The sequence below is a fragment of the Choristoneura fumiferana genome, chromosome 20, assembly GCF_025370935.1.
Source record: "Choristoneura fumiferana chromosome 20, NRCan_CFum_1, whole genome shotgun sequence".
NCBI lineage: Eukaryota > Metazoa > Arthropoda > Insecta > Lepidoptera > Tortricidae > Choristoneura > Choristoneura fumiferana.
In genome coordinates, this window is record NC_133491.1 from 5,064,095 (window position 1) to 5,084,515 (window position 20,421).

The following is a 20,421-nucleotide window of genomic DNA, read 5'->3' on the forward strand; positions in this document are numbered from 1 at the left end:
AGTGAAATTATGACAAATAAAATTATGGGAAGCGAAGCGATTTGATGTGCACCTATGCCCCGTTTTTGCTTAAAGTTACTCAGAATCCATCTCATCGGGATACAAAATAGATTTCAAACATAATTATTTAAAACAAATAATTCACGAATACAGAAGCTGAACTTAAGTTTACCGCAAGGTTCTACGAACCGAAAAATAATCACGCAGAGTTGAATTGCTAGAACAACAACGGGAGCAATTAATTCACAATGTTGAACTAAATCAACAACATCAAGGTTCGTAGGAGTCGATCGACGCTGTGCAAAGTTCAGAGAATAATGAAATTTTAATATGATGAAAAAAATGTGAAATTTGATGTATAGTTTGTTTACTCTCTAAGGTTATTACGCGCATAGTTCTATGTTAAATTAAGTCGATTCTTCACTTTTGTCTAATAATTATAAATATTGTGGTGTCTCTTTTATAAATGGGACCTTTTGGAAATCTGGTAAATTATATTTGGGACCATTCGTGACCGTGAAACGTAATTTTGTAATTTTCTTCTAAGCATTTTGAGTTGTAATGTCACGAATAAATGTTTTTTTTTCTATTCTTGCTAAAATGCAAAAATGACTGTTCGTTCCACTTTCATGCCTTAACCACTAACCCCCTTATTCATTAACGACAATCAAACCTATTTTAGTTAAAATGCCGCTAAAATTCGTTTGTCCTTATCTGTTTGTTTGTTTGTTTGTTTATACTCTTTATTGTACAAAAAGGAAAAACAAAAAGGTTACATAAATAAAAGTTGTGTTAAGTAGGTACAAAGGCGGACTTATCCCTGCAGGGATCTCTGCCAGTCAACCTTTGAGTGGTAGAGGAGCAATCCAAAAAACAAGGATCGACAAATAGAGCAATCTGTCACTTCGACATTTGTATTTGTTAGAAAGGGACAAAGCATTTGTTAGTTAACATAGGCTTGTTAAGTTTTATGAATAAGGGGGTATAACTATTGCTATTCAATTTTGCATACCTACATCATATCAGAACTTCAAAATAAATAAAGGGATATCTTTTATTTTATTCCGAAATATTTTGCCTGGGATGATTAAAAGCTTGTTTTGTACAAAAAAAAGGTTGAATTATATTTAGCCTATTTAAACTAAGTCGCTGCTATCTCAAAAAAAATTACAATTCGGGATGGATGTCCAATAAATTACCTTTTTTAGACATGCTATTATGGGAATATTTGTTTCTATTTTTTGACGCTTCAAATACTTAGGTACTCACTTGATTGATGAAATTTGGCATGGAGATAGTTTGAGGCCCTGAAGACCCCTTTATAAATATATAGTCTTTATCCTAAATTGTATAGTTCCCAAGAGCGTACGAAAATCAAGTTCTTCATGGATATTAAATGAAAGATAAATTATCACATTCCAAAATTGTGTTCCACAGACGTCATGTAAATAAAAATATTATGTAGGTAAGTAAACTCTTCTATAGAATGGAAAATTGTAAGCTTATTATATGATATTGAGGGTATTATCTCTAATGGACTTGTGTTAGCGGTGGAAAGCCAAAGATGAGGTTCAAATCCCGTCTCAGATCATTAATTTTCCCTATTTTCACCCGACAACAAAAAGGATTCACATTTTTGACACGTATTCACGTGTTTCTGTTGTTAAATGAGTACACGAGGAGCCGCATGAAGAACTAAATTTTTTTTTTTAATAAATATAGTTTCAGAATAGGTACCGCCATTTTCAGAACGGGTGTTTTATCTTTTTTTTTTCATTTACTTAATTGATGAATTCAGGCTTTACATTACGGAGAGGTCCATGTCGGCGAACCTAACCATAACATAATCTTTTAACTTGTTCTTCTTCTTCTTCTTTCTTCTTTTCAGGCTTTATCTATCCACTGCTGGATGTAACCCTCTCCTAATCTCCTCCACTCCGTCCGTCCGTCGTATTCTCCGTCATCCTGAGCCAGTACGGTCCGGCGTAGCTCATGTCATCAGACCATCTCATCTGGGGTCTGCCTACACTTCTTCCTGTGGTCCGTGGTCTCCACACCAGCACTATATGGGCCACAGCGGTTATCCACTCGGCGTGCGACATGCCCTGCCCAGTTCCATTTCAGTCATGCAATGCGTAACAAGATGTCTGTTACTTTGGTGCGTTTCCGGATGCATTCATTCCGCACTCTGTCTCTCAAACTAAGCCCTAATGGCTCTCTCCATGGATCTCTGAGCGACTTTGAGCTTCTTAACATGGTTACTGTAAGGGGCCATGTTTCGGAAGCATATGATAGTACTGGGAGAACGCACTGATCAAAGAACTTGGTTTTAAGGCATTGGGCCAAGGTTCCAGAGAACACCGGTTTTTGTTTGCCGAAAGCGGCCCATCCAAGCTGAATACGACGGTCAGTTTCCTTCGTTAAGTTTTGGCGTCCTACCGTCATAACTTGTCTCAGATACACATATTCGTTGACTTGCTCCAAAGGTGTGTTGCCTATTAGAACTGGGTTTGCAGTAAGATCGGCCGTAGCCATTACTTTTGTTTTCTCCATGTTCATTTGGAGGCCGAATTAGATGGAGCTGTTATGTAGATCTTGCAGCATCTGTTCCAAATGGTGTCTGTTGTCCGCAATGATCACAATATCATCGGCAAATCTTAAGTGGTTTAAGTATTCCTCCTCTATGTTAATACCTAGAGAATCCTAGTGTACTGTCTTAAAGATGTCTTCTAATACATTTGTGAAAAATATACTTGTTAAAATATATTAATATAAGGTGAGTCGGGGCAAGCGCACCGCAAGGGGTAAGCGCGCCTACCATTAAAATACCGAAAAGTATTGATATTGCACTACTAACAAAATCTTACAGGTCTTAGGTCAGGTCTATGGTGCGTGGTTGTAAGATGTCGTTATTAGTGCTTATGATACTTTTCGATATTTTAATGGTAGGCGCGCTTACCCCCTGCGGCGCGCTTGCCCCGACTCACCTTAAATAATATATTGCTACTCAGCCTATATTGGTGGCATTGATGGTAACTAGTGTTCCCGAGGACTATAGGCTTTCAGCCTTTTTTTTTGGTGGCTAGATTCGTAATTAAGGGGCTTGAAAGGCTAAAAGCCTATAAAAACTTTTAGTCTTTGAGGCTAGGCCTGTTCAGGACTACTGGTTGGAGGTCAAAAAGGTCATGCTAAGGCCTAAGCTATTTTAAGGCTAGTCTGACAACAGTAACGCTTAACCTTCTGGAATGGCTATGAAGGCTATGAAACTCTTAGTCCTCAAGGCTAAGCTTCTATTCAAGATTATATCAACTTTAGAAAATTTGTTAACTCTATTAATTCATTATTAAAATTTTAAGCTTAATTAGTATATCGCAAAAAAAGTCTTTGTGTATATATTTATTTATTTTATTTATTTATTTGACAAAAACACTTAATACATAATGTTAGAATTTTCCTGTGTTATATACCTGTGTTTTCTGTACTGCTTGCTATGTGTTGGTGTGCAATAAAGAGTTATTGGATTGTATTGTACGAATTACGGAATAATAATATTTTTTTAAATTGCATGAATGATTTGTACAGAAACATGGTAGATAGCACTTGTACCCACAGCCTTTCTGTGTACCTATTCATCGTCCAATTCCGTCAACATATTTATAAGAAATGGCGTTTGATATTTTATCTATACCTGCTTCAAGTGTCCCCAGTAAATAATCGTTCTCTAAAGCAGGAAATTTGATTAATAAGAAAAGAAATCGTCTATCTAATAAAAACATGAGATATTCAATGTGTCTGTCGTCGTGGCTAAATTGTTTTGGCGATACTTAAATAAGACGTTGTTATTTTTCTTAAACTAATGCAATGTAAAATACATGTTGTTTATTTCATAATTGATTTGATGATTGCTTTCTTAGGCTGTCTCAAAAAAAGTTTTAGTCGTAATATTAACCTATTATAATTGAAAAAAAAAAGATTATCACAAAAAAGCCTAAAGACTTTTATAGGCTCATAAGCTTTTTTTAAATTGACGAGTCTTTTATAGCCCTGCTTTACTTTTAAAACAGAACCGATATGCTTCAATTTAGGACTTAAAACATAACTTTGTCCGTATTGGTGACCAATACGGACAAAGTATTACTAGTAGTAGTGGTAACGGAAAAGCAAAATAAATTCAACCTCAGCAACCTTTCATTACCAAAGTAACCCAACCACAATGCAAACGTCAGATACAAAATCATCAACGTAACGTTAATGTGATTGCGTGACTCTATATTTATTTCCAGGTTGTTGCTACGTATGTCGCAGCTAACTCCTCCTTACAATTCATACCGGACCGGCCGATTCACTGGGCGGGCGGGCGGATCACCCCCCCTCCGGACACCCCCGTTTGCGGCTTCGACGGATCCCTATGCCCCGACAACTGTAAGTCGAAGTTTTGCTCTAGCCCCTTGCAGGCATTTTTCACATTGTAAGAATAAATTATTTTGTCTCATGAAATAAATAAGCAACGTTTATTTTTAACCGACTTCAAAAAAGGAGGGTTTTCTCAATTCGAGTGTATGCTTTTTTATGCTTGTTACGCGATAACTCTGCCAATTGTGGGCCAAATTTCCAAATACTTTTTCAGTTCTGAAGGACATACTTCCGAGGTAGTCCCATTGACACGAAGTTAGGATCTGATGATGGGATCTTAGAGAAATCGAGGGCAATCCTCGAATTTTTAAAGCACACCTATAGCGATTTTGGCATTTTTAACATCAAGTTCAAATATTTACATTCAGAAAGTATCATTTAGTGAACTGGACCCTGATAAAGAAGACCGTAGGTACCGGTACTCTGTTATAAAATGATATAACTATGCTGTGTTTGAGCTCAATTTACATTAAAAAAACACATACATTAATTTACATTTTTATTTTCAAAAATGAAACCGACTTCAAAAACTGAAAATAATTTTCTACTAGTTCGAAGTCGGTGCCTGAGCACGAGCCAGCAGGAGTGATTGAAGCCCTATAGTATGTGGGTGAGGTAGACGACTATAGTTTCACTCGTGCTGGCTCGACCGACTTCAAACTAATAGAAAATTATTTTCAAGGTTTTTTAAATCGGTTTCATTTTTTGTTAAACTGTGTTCAACTGCGTTAGCATTTTTATGATTTGAAAAGTTCCAATTTGCTTGTTTTGGACGTTCAATAAAATAGGTATATTAATTCTACAGTGTGTCTGGCAGATCGTGTGTGTGGGTAGGTATGCTGTTGAATGTTTTTTTTTAAGTCAAAGAAAGTGAAAAATAAAAAAATATTATCAAATGTACGTGGATTATCAACTATTTGTTATTGCATTCAATATTCTTTAATTATAAATAGAATTGCATTTTAACTTGAAGTTTTGTATGAAGCAAAATTACGCAGGCCCATAATGATTCAAATATACCAAAAAGTTTGTTTTTTGAAATCACGTTTAAATAGAATAAACAAAACAAAGTAGCCAAGAAAATACTTAACTCAACAAGAAAATGCTTAAAACGTTATACTTTTCGATAATAAATCTTGACCAAGACTCTTAAAACTCTAACAAAGTAGGGCCTTCGGAATTCAGTACCAGAAGGGTTTACACCAACTGCATCAAACCAAGTATTTGGTTCAATCTGACTTTCTTAATTGTATTCCGGTCAGCTTCTTAGTCAAAATTTGCAATTAAATCTGTTACAAACGTGATTTGTTTGATGTATATAGTAAAAGTTTAGTAATTTTGAACATGAAACTACCGTGAGACTCACTCATTTTAAATGATATCAAACCGGATAACTCGCATCTGAAATCGAGTTTAGCTCGACATGTTTCGGGCTAATCCGTAACCCTTCTTCTGGGAGCTACGCGACTCGGCGGCTGCTGCAACACGCGCACTGCGCGCCACCGCATTATATGCATATACTTAGTAAAACTTCGAACGAAATATCATCCATAATAAAATATATAATTCGATAACAACTATGATAGTCACGAATCCAATTTCATTAAGCATTTAATTAAACTTCAATGTAATTATAAACACAACACAGCATTAACATAGGACTTGAATTACAAACATATTATTATTATTATGGTTTGCGCGGCAGCACCTTGGGTACCCCTCACACCAAATAATTCGATGCCACGCCTTTTTTAACCACCCTAATATTGCTATGCGGTTAGTGGGTGCCCGGGTCTTTATTAGCAGATTATACCGATGCGCTTTGCTCTAAGTGCGAAAGTCCCGGGGAACTGTTGTTTACTTCTCACCTTTACGTTAATCTTTTCTTTTAATTAAATTTAGAGATAAGAGCGTTGAAATGTAAAGAATCAACAGTGACGAGTGAGATTTTAAACGATTCTGTAAGTAATTTTGTAAGTAAAGTTAGTGGGAGGAAAAAATGTAAGATGGTTTTAAGTCAATCCAATATCACTAGAAGTCGTTGAACTTGGGCTAAGAAGCTCTAAAGACAATTTACTTAATAAACTATAATATGTCAAGCAAAATTCAATTTACGCTCACATTATTCCATTAAAATCGTGCCAGTAGCGATACATTGCGGGGTCACAATCCAAACGAGTTACACAAGATCGATCGAGCACCGCAGTGTCATGCTACGGAACGGGATTACTAATGTATGGGCAAAAAACTTTTCCCAAAGTATCACATCCCAAAATATTTTACTCAAATTATCATTTGGCAAAAAAATCATTTGCTAAAACAACTTATCGCAATTATACAGTTAGTATTTTTTTTTTGGCAAATTATTGTTTCGAAAATAATTACTTAATCATGATTTATATTACCAAGTATTATTTAGTCAAATGTATCGTTTGGCATAAAGCACTCTTCTCAAAATATATTGAATGGCATAATAACCTACTTTTCTGGTAGCAGTTCGTTTCTGTGGGGGACGCGGTTCTAACCTAACCTAGCCTACTTTTCTGATAGCAGTTTGTTTCTGCGGGGGCGCAGTTCTAACCTAACCTAACCTACTTTTCTATTAGCAGTTGGTTCCTGTGGTTGGTTCGTGTGCGAAGTGTTATTTTGAACAGACATTTATTAGAAATATAATATTAGCCAAAAGAAAACGTTTGCTTAATAAACGTTTGTCATAATAAAACTTGACAATGTAAAATCATGCCAAATGATAATTTGACCAAATGAATAAAATGCGAAATGTTAATATGCTAAAGATTCGTTTGGGAAATGAAACTACTGCGATAAGTTTTTTGGGAAGTGAAATTTGGCGAAACATATTTTAAGATTGGTTTTTTGGAATCTTTTTGTATTTTTTATTTCAATTCCAAATTTTTTGTTACTTTTACGGCGCTGCAGCACTGGTCTTATTTTTCTGGTTTTTCTGTGCATCTATATTTCAGTTTGTATTTTTGAAACATATTTTGTCAAAACGGCAGTACACCTACGGAACGGTTCTACTGGAATAATGTGAACCGGGCATTATGTTTTAAATGCTACGTCAATAAATGACCACGTGACAAAAACTACCCTATATCAATGGTCAAAATTCGTAATTATATTGTTGTTTGCTAAAGAACAGCTCCTCTCTAGTTAGACCTAAGCGTGTAACATTTACTTAAGTACTCAATATTTTTGTTGTCAATAGTGGCACGACACGTATACATACGTAGCAAGTTTTTTTTGATTAATGCAAAATTTTTACGAAACTGTGTCATAGCAGTTGATGACGTGTTGAAATTCAAGATTATGCCATTCTTGTACACCAAATTAGTGACTGTTTTAGTGTCTTTAATATCATTTTTATTTTTTACGCTTATTTTTAAATTCATATCTAATATTCTTAAATACGCAACGCAATTAAATCGAATAGTAAAAAAAAAATTCAAAACGCTCTCCTGAAATAAGTGCTTTTATGACTTTATTACAATAAGGCAGAGAATTGCTCTTTTTCATGACAATTTCTTTAAATAGTCCCTTGATTATCATCATACTTGTAATAAAAAAGCGACAATACTCGTACTTTACCTCGTTTCGTCAATTGTGCACGCATCGTCAAATCCTTTCGTCCGTCAAATTCCTCTTTTCTCCAACAAATCACTCGAGTACTTATAATCAAATTGAGATTTAACGACAAGAAAGGCTTTTTCCTTAACAAGGAAAAACTACATTATTAAGAAATACTCGACCGTTTTGTAAGTGGTATCGATGATTAGGGACTAATTGGCTATTTCGGATTGCGAGTGGGGTTGCCAGTGTACAAAAGAAGATAAATTGGCATATATTGGTGGGTTAATGGTGAACACAGCAGCGAATATTGGTGAATACTTATAAGAAAATGATGGCAGGTTTTGAGGTTCTTCTTGAATAACCTAGGTAGATATTGTTACGGCGGTGGGTTAGGCGATAAACTTTGATTGTGTTTTTCTGTACTTTGGAGACGTTTTCAGCAGACTGAAATCCTGTTTCAGGCCGTTTCAGAGGATGCTCTATCACATATTATTTTATCAAAATTTCACCCAAGTTGCCGTCGTTTTCAGGCGCCTGAAACATGTTTTCAGTCCGTTTCAGGCCACCCTCTACCCGATGACGCCATAACCTGAAAACCCGTTTTCAGGCATTTTCAGGACCCCTTATGGGCCCCTGAAGACCCTGAAGTACATTTCAGTATATGGCGAAATTAGAAAGAGACGGATATACTGAGAACATTCTCGAAGGTGTGTGACAAGAATAGCCTATATGTGTGAGAGAGACAAACAGATAATCCTATTTCCGGACTATTCTAGTAACTGTGTGAGAGAGATAGCACATGAAAGAGACAGTCCGACGACTCGTTTCCGGAACATTCAAGATGTAGGTATAACGTCCTAGCTGGACTGTTCTCGAACTTTGTGGACCGATTCACTATGAGGGTGGTTCTCTATCGTTTGCCCGAATTTCATATGCCTGAATGTATCGTTTTCTAGAATTTTCATTTGCCATAAAGTAATTTATTTCTGAATTAGTAATTTCTTCAGAGTTGATATTAAACTAACCTAACGCCTAACCTACTACATTCTATATGATGACATTTAAAAAAATCCTGAAAACAGCACGGTTCTATACGCAAACGTTGGTATGGTAAGTGAAATTCGTGCAAGTAAAGGTAAACGACTGGGGATTTATAAGCCGGGCGAGGTTGCGGCGGAGTGAGTTTCGAATGCGATACCGAGAGATAAACATCGAACAGAATCATAGCGACTAGTAAGTGAGTTTTAGAGTGCGAAATTACTGTCAACTGTTTTCAAGTGTTGTGTGAAGTAAAGGTGACAGTGTGAAAATAAATTCTACTCTTATTCATCGGTGTTAAAAGTGCTTTTCAATCACGAACCCTCCCCACGAACGTAACAATATTAATAGCTTCTAGGCAAATACAAAATTAAATTGCTTATGATGGATTTTGAATTCTGATTCTTGGGTACAGTCGTCATCAAACATTTTGGAGTGGCCTAGGTGGTCAAAAATACCGGAACATGCACTCTATTCTTAAGGTTTTAAAGTTATGTTTCGATATTTTTGATCACCTTGGCCGCTTTGAAATATCAGATGGCGAAAACATAAAGATAAATGTACACACTATGGCACATTTTGCCAGAACTTTTTATTTAACAACAATAAAATAACAGTAGAAATCAAAAGTATAGTTTTATGAATGTCTTCCGTTACTCATGCTAAAGTTGTTAAAAAACTAAAACAACATTTTTTTGTTTCAGCGCTACCCGTTTACGCCGTACTTAGTATCGTTCTCAGTTCCGTGGTTGTGATACTGGCCATCCTATCAGTATTTATTTACAGGTATGTATGTTAAAATAATACAGGTTGATTCTTAAAACGTGGTTACGAATTATCGTTTTCAGTTCTGTAAATGTATACAGTCATTTACGTGAAACAGTCGCATTTCACATTTTAGACTAAACGCATTTTGATTAAATTTGGCCCATTACTAACATATGGGATACTTTTTATCCTGAAGATTGTGTAGTTTCCGCGGGAAAGCAAAAAACGAGTTCAGGCGAAGACGTGGATATCAACTAGCTGTGTTAGAAAAGAAAGAAATCTGACAAGACGTTACGTCAAAATTTTGTTCAATTTGTGTTATTATTTTTCTAAATTTTTTGTCATATTTCGTGTTTACTAATAAAATTATCAGTGAACGCGTGGTGTAGGGGTTATAGCACGCAGCACGGAATGCTGAGGACCTGGGTTCGATTCCCAGCGCTGGTCTCTTTTTCTGGTTTTTCTGTGCATCCATGTCTCAGTTTGTATTTTCGAAACTATTTTGGCTTTATTATTACTAGCTATCTGAAAAGTATATCGTGTAGGTACGTTTTTTATCGAAAGCTGCTTTTAATAGAAAACAGCACATTATTGCGTAAAATAAATTATTATTAACATGAATACCTCTCTCAATTAATTCGTCAAATCACATTTTACTCGTACAGCAATCAAACAAACCGAAAATAAATAATATTTATTAAATCATTTTATAACATTTTTGTAAAAAAAATACTAGTTGATCGTGTGTATTATACAGGGTGTCCCAAGAAGTAGTTATATACTAAAGCCGGGAGAGATAGGATGATAGAGGACCTAGAGGGCTATCTGAATCACCCCCATGTATGTTCCGCGATTTTTCGTATTTTCGGAGTTTTGACTTATTTTTTAATTTTTCACCTATCGCCAAGTACGATGAATTTTTTATTTATGGTGACGTGAATTATTGCGTGTATTATTAAACACCTTGTAATTGGTTTTACTTCGTTTGCATTGATCGTCATGTAAATTAAAATTTTGCACTTACCACATTTAGATTTAAATTTTTTGATTGAAGCCTTATGAATAATAAAATGAAATTTTCAGAGTAGCTACCTGATAGATAGAGCAAGTTTTTAAAAGCCAAACGGTATTTTTTTATGTGATTTTATTTTTTTAAGGGCCCTTGAAATTGTGAACATACTGGGTAATTTTATCTTTCTTGGCATTTAATTTTTTTTATTCCATTCAAAGATCTAACAATAGTTAATGTTACCATAAGTACTGAATTGGCCTATCTATCAGCTTAGCACACAAAAAAAATCAAGCATCTACCGCAATAATTCACGTCACCATAAATAAAAATTTCATCGTACTCGGCGATAGGTGAAAAATAAAATAAAAAGTCATAACTCCGAAAAATCCGAAAAATCGCGGAACATACATGGGGGTAAATCAGATAGCCCTCTAGGTCCTCTATCTCCCGGCTTTAGTATATCACTACTTCTTGGGACACCCTGTATAAATCAGCATTCTCTGTGTTATTTAAATCTAGCTAGTTAAACGTAATACCCGTGTGGTGTCGGGTTAGAATTACACCTCTCCATTTCTTCCGTGGATGTCGTAAGAGATGACTGGGGATATAGGTTAAGGTTTACCGTAGGCGACAGGCTAGCAACCTGTCACTATTGTACCGTTTTTGTCAAACTAAATTTGCTAAAAGTGGCTCCGAAGCGGTAACGTTACATGTGCTCTGCCTAGAGCCGAACCAAGCTAACTCAGAGAATAAATAATAATATGGTAACGCTGCAAATTTAATGTAACGCATATTATGTACGTGATTTGACGTTAAAATACAGTGTTGCCAAATTATTCCGTTGCAGACTACCCCATTTGGGAATACAGGCGTGTGTGTGTGTGTGTGTGTGTGTGTGTGTGTGTGTGTGTGTGTGTGTGTGTGTGTGTGTGTGTGTGTGTATAAACATAATAAAAGTATAGTTACAAGCCTTAAAGTACCTTCGCTGTTCTTTGTCAATATTATGTTTATGATATCATAATATCTAATGTAATGAAATTTCGTATCGAATATCCAACCCGGAATTTTGTTAAACTGAAACATTTGGCTCCCAAGAATAATATCGAAACATTATAGATAACTATTGTTCAATTTGTAAAATATTTGGTATATTATTTTTTATATTTTGTTAAATTCCTGCTACATTAGGTAAGTATAACATTAATAATATTAAATATTTGATTAAAAGCGACATAAGATGTTCACTGAACCCGGTACTCTAAGGTAGCTTACTATTGCTAAAAGTATTCATGTGGTAGATACGAATGTAATAACTTATTATTCCTCTAGATCAGTCATACAAAACATAATATCATATATGGTAAATATTTGCAAACAAACATTTAGGTACTTATAAGCCTGGGCAAGCATCTAGTTTTTCATAGACATTCAATTCAACCATTCAAAGTTGGAACAATGTTGTTATTCGGTCTCGTAACTCAGGAGCCATTAGTAATACCCTTTGTTACAAAAATGTTTGCAATGTTTACTATTAGCACGCTTAGGAGATGAGCCATGAAGAAATTGCCTTAAGACTGTCACAACTCTTAACTTTTAGTTGATTGTAACGCCATAAAATCACATTTTTAATAGGTAACTCAGGAGACGTTACCATGGCAACAAGCAACAGTAAAAAGTTGATTGATCCAGTTATCAATAAAAAATAATATTGGATTGGTTATTGTATATAATGGAATATTATAATTTATTGTTATATTTTGATAGAAGGGGCTCGCCCGCCCTTCACACTCCTTAGTTATAAAATCTTAAATATAAAGATATAACTAAGTAATTATGAAACTCCTGTAATGCTATTCTAGTTTATAATACACAGTTTTCTTTTCTCCAACAGGCATTACAAGCTCGAAGCAGAGATCGCGATGATGACATGGCGGGTCAGCTGGAGCGACGTGCTGCAGCCGGGCACTCGGCTGCGCGGGAGCATGCACTCGCTAGCGAGAAGGTACAGCAGTGGGGTGAGTTCTTGTCTACGAACAGAGGCGTCTTTACCTATAGTGCAGGGTGTGCGTTGCACACGAGCGCAGCGGTGTTAGGCAGTTGTCTCACCGCCGGCGAGGAGACGATTGGCTATCGACTATTTTCTCGCTCAAGAAACGAACAAAAGATATAAGATCCTGTGTGAGTAAAAGAGACACATATATTAATAGTTGATCGCTGGCGGTTCATACTGCCGGCGAGAACTCGCTCTTACATCATTGTAATGATCCTGTACCTTCTTTAATTAACAATTTTCGCTTTTATCTTTATTTGTTTTAAAAGTATTTCTCGTTTTATACAAACGGCTGATCTTGTATTGTTCTGTCATTCATTATTAATTGCTTTTTGTTTCTTGTTCTTGAACGGTGACTGTAATTTGTCATTTGAACAAAGTTCAATAACATCTGATGTTAAGACTAATATTAAATTTAATTATTTGAGAAGATACTTAATGTAGTCTCAAGCTTGCTCTTATAATTCCTATGATTTAGTAGACTAGGTATCTACTATTTTGAGTAGTGTAGCAATGAAGTGTAGATGAAAAGTACATTAAAAAAAAATAAAAGTTAATTTACTTAAAAGATTTTATTTAATAGACGCTAAAACGAAATATGTAAAAGTTAAGTTAAGTTTTCGTTCTTAAATTATGTTGGCGCCATAATTAGAATATCTGCCACTGTCATTGCAAATGTATAAAAAATACTTTATTTGCAAATGCTTTATTTTAGTGACCGTCACATTGGCGCCCAGGCTATGACTTCGGACATAGGATATTTTTTTTTTCATAAAGTTCCCATGATGTACACAAGGAACATAATTATAAATCACCTGAAATTATTTGTTAGTTCTGTACCTCAAAAGCATAAACTCCTTGTAGCGATTTACCAAATCGCATTTCACCTCGAACTAACAAAATTTCAATAGAATCATGTACTTAATTTGTAGCACCTCATTATTCGTGTAGTACCCTAGACGCATTTCGCCGCGATCGATGTTTGCTTGGGACTCTAATTAATTTGACAAGTTAATTGATGTTTGTACTAAAATACATAATACACGATCGAGGTGAAATGCGACTAAAACTAACAGCGTGCAGCGACTAAAAAACACAATTGAGACAACGCGATACTTAAATGCACGATGGTGAAATGCGACTAAAATTAATAGCGACTAAAAAAATAAACGATTATGACACAACGCTATAATTAAATAAATACGATCGAGGTGAAATGCGATTCGGTGAAACGCTACAAGGAATTTATGTTTTTGAGGCAAATAACTAACAAATGCCTGAAATTGGTGAGCACCACCCATAAGACTATTGGCTAAGATAGGCCTTATGTGCCAGTATTGGCAAGTAAGATAGTGATAGCGATAGTATAAAATAAAATCTCACATTTTTTTTCTTTCTAGACGGCATACTCCGACGAAGCGACGTCATTGGCTGGAGATCGTCAAATCTACACTCCCTGCGGCCTGTTCAAAGGCTGCCGAGTTGCTCTCAAAAAGGTCGATAAACAACGCATCGACCTCACCAGACCTTTGCTGCTAGAATTAAAAAAAATGAAGGACTTAGATCACGATCACTTAGCGAGATTTTACGGCGCATGTGTGGACCCACCACATTGTTGCTTGCTCACCGAATATTGTCCCAAAGGTTCCCTGCAGGATATTTTGGAGAACGACACAATAAAATTGGATTGGATGTTCAAAGTCAGCTTAATGCATGATATCGTTAGGGTAAGTCCTTTTCCGTATTTGGATTTCGATCTATTTTGGATTTCTCCTTTTAGATAGCTCTGTCGTGCTTGAACTAAAATACACTTAATGCCTTTCAATGTTACTTTTAGCTGTCGTTTAGTTATTACTGGCAGATTACTGTACTGTCAAATTGTTATTATTTTAATAATTGTTATTTTATGCTATCACAACTCATTGCACAAATGTGACTTGCGACTGCGACACGTGGCTATGACAATTCATTAATATGGCTATGATAATTCGAAATAATTTTGAGGACTTCAAGACTTTTCTCTTTGACGTATTTGACTCACTCTTTGTCGGACCCTAACATCATGCCCCTCTCATCCACTCATAGGTTGATTCGTAGAGATCCCTTAAAGGGATAGGTCGGTTTTTTACAAGTATCTCAAAGATTGACAATTGTATCAGTTTATTCGTTTTTGAGATAGAATACAATACAAAGACTCTTTATTGTACACCAGAAATAATAACCAATTTCATTACAAATGTAACTGTCAGATGCCAGAAGTGAAAATTACCTAGGTATATTAATGTAACTAATATAATAACTTAAAATTAAATTAGTTAAAATTAAAAACCAGCCAAGGCGTGTCGGACACGCCCAAAATAGGGTTCCGTAGCCATTTCGAAAAAAATAAGTAATAGTTTTATAAGGATTTCGTATTTTATACGGAATCTTCCAAGTTTAAGTATATTTTATACCTTAGGCTGCTATTTACTCATAAACTACTAATAATTCTCAAGCAAACTTAGCCGTTATAGTTATCCTTGAAAGTTTGATATACTTACTACCATCCTGAATTTATTCAAATTTTTCTTCCCACCGGTTTAGATTTTAGAGGGGGGGGGGGATGCTCGATTTTAATGAAAATTTGCACTTTAAAGTTGAATATTTCGCAAATTCATCACTGAATGGAAAAATCGTCTTAGCAAACCCCTGATGTTTTTAAAATACCTATTCAACGATACCCCACACTATAGGTTTGGACGAGAAAAAAAATCACCCCCACTTTACGTCTATGGGAGGTACCCTAAACAATTTTTTTTTTAATTTTTAATTGTACTATTTTGTCGGCATAGTGTAATTATATATCCTATAGTCCCTGAGAAAAGCCGCGGACGGACAGACAGACAGACAGACAGACATGGCGAAACTATAAGGGTTCCGTTTCTGCCATTTTGGCTCCGAAACCCTAAAAACGGGTAGGTATGTGAATTTGACCGTTAGAAGAGTCTCGTCTAGTTGAGCTAAGTATACGGCTATGTATGACGTAGTTAAAATGAATACCAAAACATCGGTATTAATGCATGCCCACTTAAACAGTTAGCTATGTGAAGCTTACTCTCTTAGACTTTATCTTTACACGTATATTTTTCGTTTTTAAATGTCAAATGATATTTAATATAGACACGCAACAAACTCCTTTTTGTACCTACAAAATAAGTAAACACAATACGGTATTTGACTATTTTGTATACGTTTTATAAATTAAAACTACACAATGCCTGTTATCGAATAGAAAACCAATTTTTAAGCTACCTTTACAAATAACAAAGTTATAAAGGTTTGAAATTCAAGATTAGACAGAGAAAGACATACTGGCATGTGACGTCACACGCCAGTACCGCCATACTTGCTGCATAGAGAAAAGCGTTTGAGAAAGAGACAGGTATATAGATTTTTCAAAAAATCACTATAAAACCAATTTTCAACCGATTTAAATTTTCTCTTCGCTAAACACTATCTGTATATATTTTCATAATAATATTAAGATATGGCAAAATCAGAAGTAGTCAAATACCGTGTTGACAAACAATATAAGAAAACATTAAAGACATTTTTTTTTCTCAAAACTATTCAATGGCTGAGGCAGGCATGTGCACTGCTGATCTTGGGTCAGTCCATCCGATGGATCAGAATTTATGACGCGTGCCTCGAATGCTTGTGGCTCGTATAATAGACATGATTTTTGATCTAAGCCAGCCCATTACGACACTTAGGGCTTTATCCCAACGGTCAGCGATGGCTTTACCGAGGTATTTAATAACGTATATTTTTCTATTCGAACAGGGTATGCAATTTCTTCACGGCACAGACATCAGGTCGCACGGGGCTCTCAAGTCTAGCAACTGCGTGGTGGATTCGCGGTTCGTTCTGAAGATCACAGATTTTGGCTTGCACGCGTTCAGGACCACGGAAAAGGACCCATCGGCGCATAGTTATTGGACCCGTGAGTATAAGACCGCATAGTGGACGGCAGCGGGTGCGTTTTCTCTTTTAATTACGTGTGCAGAGAACAGCTTGCCGCTCCGTTGCCTGCTGATGTCCAGTCTGTCGCTGAATCGCAATAATCTTTGATAGAATAGATAGGTACCTAAAAAGTGTATACTTTATTCATGCCAAGAAAACAATAGAGATAAAAAAAACATTCTTAACTTAAGACGAGGGTAAGCCTAGTCAAAAAAGTTGTCCCTGGCGCAAAGGTACCCATCAAACTGGGCGCATTACCACGCTGAATGGCGATGGACAACCTTTGCACCAGGTACGAACGAACCCGCGGTCCAGGTGGACCCCCAGGGGTCCACGAGAGACCAGAGAGGGGTCCACGTTGGCGTGAGAAAAAGGGGGTTTTGGGAATATAGTACAAATGTAGCAGCAGGTGGTCTTCCGAAAACAGTAAAACTTTGAAAGTGGTCTGCGAGAAAAAAAGTTTAGGAACCTCTGATCAAAGTAATAACTAAGTACGTATTACCTAATAAAAGTGTTTCGATTATTTTAAGCAACACAATCGCTTATCTACTTATGCTACTGACTGTACAAAATCAAAGTCAAAAACAGGCACAAACATGAAAAAAAACTGTTTTCAAGTTGGATAAAAAGTTTGCCTTATTTAAAAAGTTTTTTTTTTACAAAAAAATCTTTTGATCTGCCGTGGTGTCTGAGTACAATCAAATCTTGCAAAAGTTTGAAGTGTACAATACAATAAAATACAAATATTCTTTATTGATCACCAAAAGCAGTACAGAGACAATACAAAAATAAAAAAACAGGTAGGTAATAGGCGGTCTTATCGCTAAAAAGCGATCTCTTCCAGACAACCAATTCAAAAAATATAATTAATTTAATTCGGTAAAGAAGTTTAGTTTTTAGTAAAGACATTAGTGACGTAAGAAATACACAGTCAGCAAAAATACAGCCGGAAGAAATCGCTTACTAAAGTAAGTATACTTATTAATATATTACAGTTTTTTTTTAACCAAAATTTGTTTTTCTCTAAGGAATGCTCTGGACAGCGCCAGAGTTGCTCCGCATGGAGGACCCTCCCCCAGAAGGTTCCCAAAAAGGAGACATCTACTCTTTTGCGATTATTATGCATGAGATCGTGAACCGACAGGGGGCGTTCTGGTTGGGGCCTGGCATCGACATGGGTCCGAAAGGTAAGACTTGCCATTACAGTTGGGCCACAAATATAGGTTAAATCAGCAATCTTCGTCCGCGCAGAGTTGATTCCACTATTTCATTGTACGTGGTACGTTACGGCTATAAACTATCTTTATCATCAGCGTCAACCGGAAGACGTTCACTGCTGCACAAAGTATTCACCCTTAGAACGCCACATTGAACGACAACTTGCCATTTGCATCCGCAGATTTCCCGAAATTTTCGCATACCTTCTTCAACTTGAGCGACCAAATCGCTGCTCGAAATACGGAGACGGTACGAAGTCGCAGTGACGTGTCGCGTCTCGACTTTACCGCATGCCCTCCACTCCGCAAAATCGTGACGCTTACGGCACATCACTGCGATTTTGAGCAGCGGTGTGGCCGTTTCTTTATAAGAGTTTTAGACATATAACACGACTTCGGAACGTGAGATAACTACATACTCGTACATATATGGCAATAAAGCTATGTATTTATTTATCTAGCTCAGTGTACAGAAAAGTTAATGGCAGTTAATGCTAGCTCAAAAAAATGGGCGATTCTGGTTACAAAATATCAGGAAAATTTCATTGGCAAATTACTAAACCGTAATTTACTAAACTATAGAAATACTTAAAAGAATGCGCATTAAATAACATAACAGACGACAGTTTTCGAGATCGACTCTGCAAGATACATGATCACTCATCGTCATAATCAGCCGTGGGATGTTCACATAGACCTCCCCCATATAGTCCAAGTTACTTCTATTGGAAGCGGCCTGCATCCACCACATGTTATATTTCTATGTTAGAAAATCATATAAAAATATTTCTTTATTCCAGACATAATCGAAGCGGTCAAAGCAACTGGCCTCCGTCCCAACACATCCCACCACCGCTCTTGCGACATCGACGACGCCCACGACCTAATGCGTCGTTGTTGGGCTGAGGACCCCGCCGAAAGACCAGTCTTCGGCCATCTAAAGGGCGCAGTACGACGCCTCAACAAGTAATGTTTATGTACATGTAACTTCATCTGATGGGTGTCCGTATTTTTTTTTATCTTCTCATGTTTCCTCATCTTTATTCGATTTCATAATGGCGCTGAACTTTTTAACAGTTACTGTATTCTTCTTCATTCTAATTCTATTCAGTATTTTATTTAGGTTAGTGCGTATTGCGTAGATAATATATTTATACAGGCGTTACTTTGCGGAGGTCCATATCAATGGACCGCGACGACGTGGTTGTGAGTAGGTATTAACTAGTTCATTAAAATTTAGGTGTATTATGTCGCAGTTAAAAAATCTTTTTCTACTTGTCGATAAGTCTCCTTCTTACTCTTTTTTTTTGCATGACCTTTTAAATGAGTTTTAAAATTCATTGCCATGTTCACAAACGTACTTATATGAGTATAACCAGCGGTGTGACGTGCAATTTTTATAGTATTATTATTATGCTGTAACATTAGATTTATTACCCAGACATCTGCCGTTTTTTAAAAAGTTTTACGTATTATTTAAATTTTAGAACAATTTTGCACTGTTTGAGAATTTCATTTTCATATTATGTAGGTAAGGACACAATTTATACGTTCGCATATTTTGAATATTATTTTTATACAGCTGTTTGAAACGCTTTGTTTTACATTAAAAGAACACCTATCTACACCTACACCTACTTTATCACATGTCACGTTTTTATCAAGCAAAACTCAAATAGGTAGAACATTTTCCGGTCTCGTATAACATTACAACAATATTGATGATAGCATATTTTGGCAATGTCGGAAATCGAACGTTGGAAGTTTCATAAATTTGAACTGCCTTATTTGATCCGATCAAAGCAAACAAACCGATTTCTGTTTTACATTAATCCCCTTATATACGAGTAACGTTCATGTACAAACATGATCCTGTTCAAATGAAGCTTTACATCTGTTTGAATCAACTCAACAGATTTTTGTTAGACGTATCTATGGATGTTTCCTTCACGACCTTTATCAATTTCCATTAATAGAATAAACTGACAACGTCACTGAAAAGGTTTCGTCATTCTTTATATTATTGTTATGGTTGAGAAGAGCTATGAGTTGTATTTCACTAACGTTGTAGATATTTTTGCGAAACCTGAAACATGCTTTTATCTCCTTGGACTTAATTTTTTGCGGGTTCAAAACAAATGGATAGTTTACATTAACGCGTCCAAATAGCAGTAGCTTAGGTGTCGTCTATAAATTAGGTCACACATTTGGGATCAGGCGTTCGTTACATCATTAATTCCACAGAAATACCTAATGGGGTAAATAGTGACTCCTGTGAGGTGTAGACTTCGCTAATTTTGTATTTATTACGTTATCAAACCTGCTCACAAAAT

At 36.0% G+C, this 20,421-nt stretch overlaps 1 protein-coding gene across 9 annotated transcripts in view; it reads left to right on the plus strand.

The window, feature by feature from the left end:
* LOC141439211 (atrial natriuretic peptide receptor 1-like) overlaps positions 1-20,421 on the plus strand; it is a 456,076-nt gene that overhangs the window by 404,101 nt on the left and 31,554 nt on the right. For all 9 annotated transcript variants that reach the window (XM_074103398.1, XM_074103401.1, XM_074103397.1 and 6 more), the window contains 7 exons: positions 4,284-4,422; positions 9,744-9,825; positions 12,711-12,834; positions 14,270-14,596; positions 16,692-16,851; positions 17,900-18,058; positions 18,889-19,054. In XM_074103398.1, coding sequence (XP_073959499.1) covers positions 4,284-4,422; positions 9,744-9,825; positions 12,711-12,834; positions 14,270-14,596; positions 16,692-16,851; positions 17,900-18,058; positions 18,889-19,054 — 1,157 coding nt within the window. The remainder of the gene's footprint in view (positions 1-4,283; positions 4,423-9,743; positions 9,826-12,710; positions 12,835-14,269; positions 14,597-16,691; positions 16,852-17,899; positions 18,059-18,888; positions 19,055-20,421) is intronic.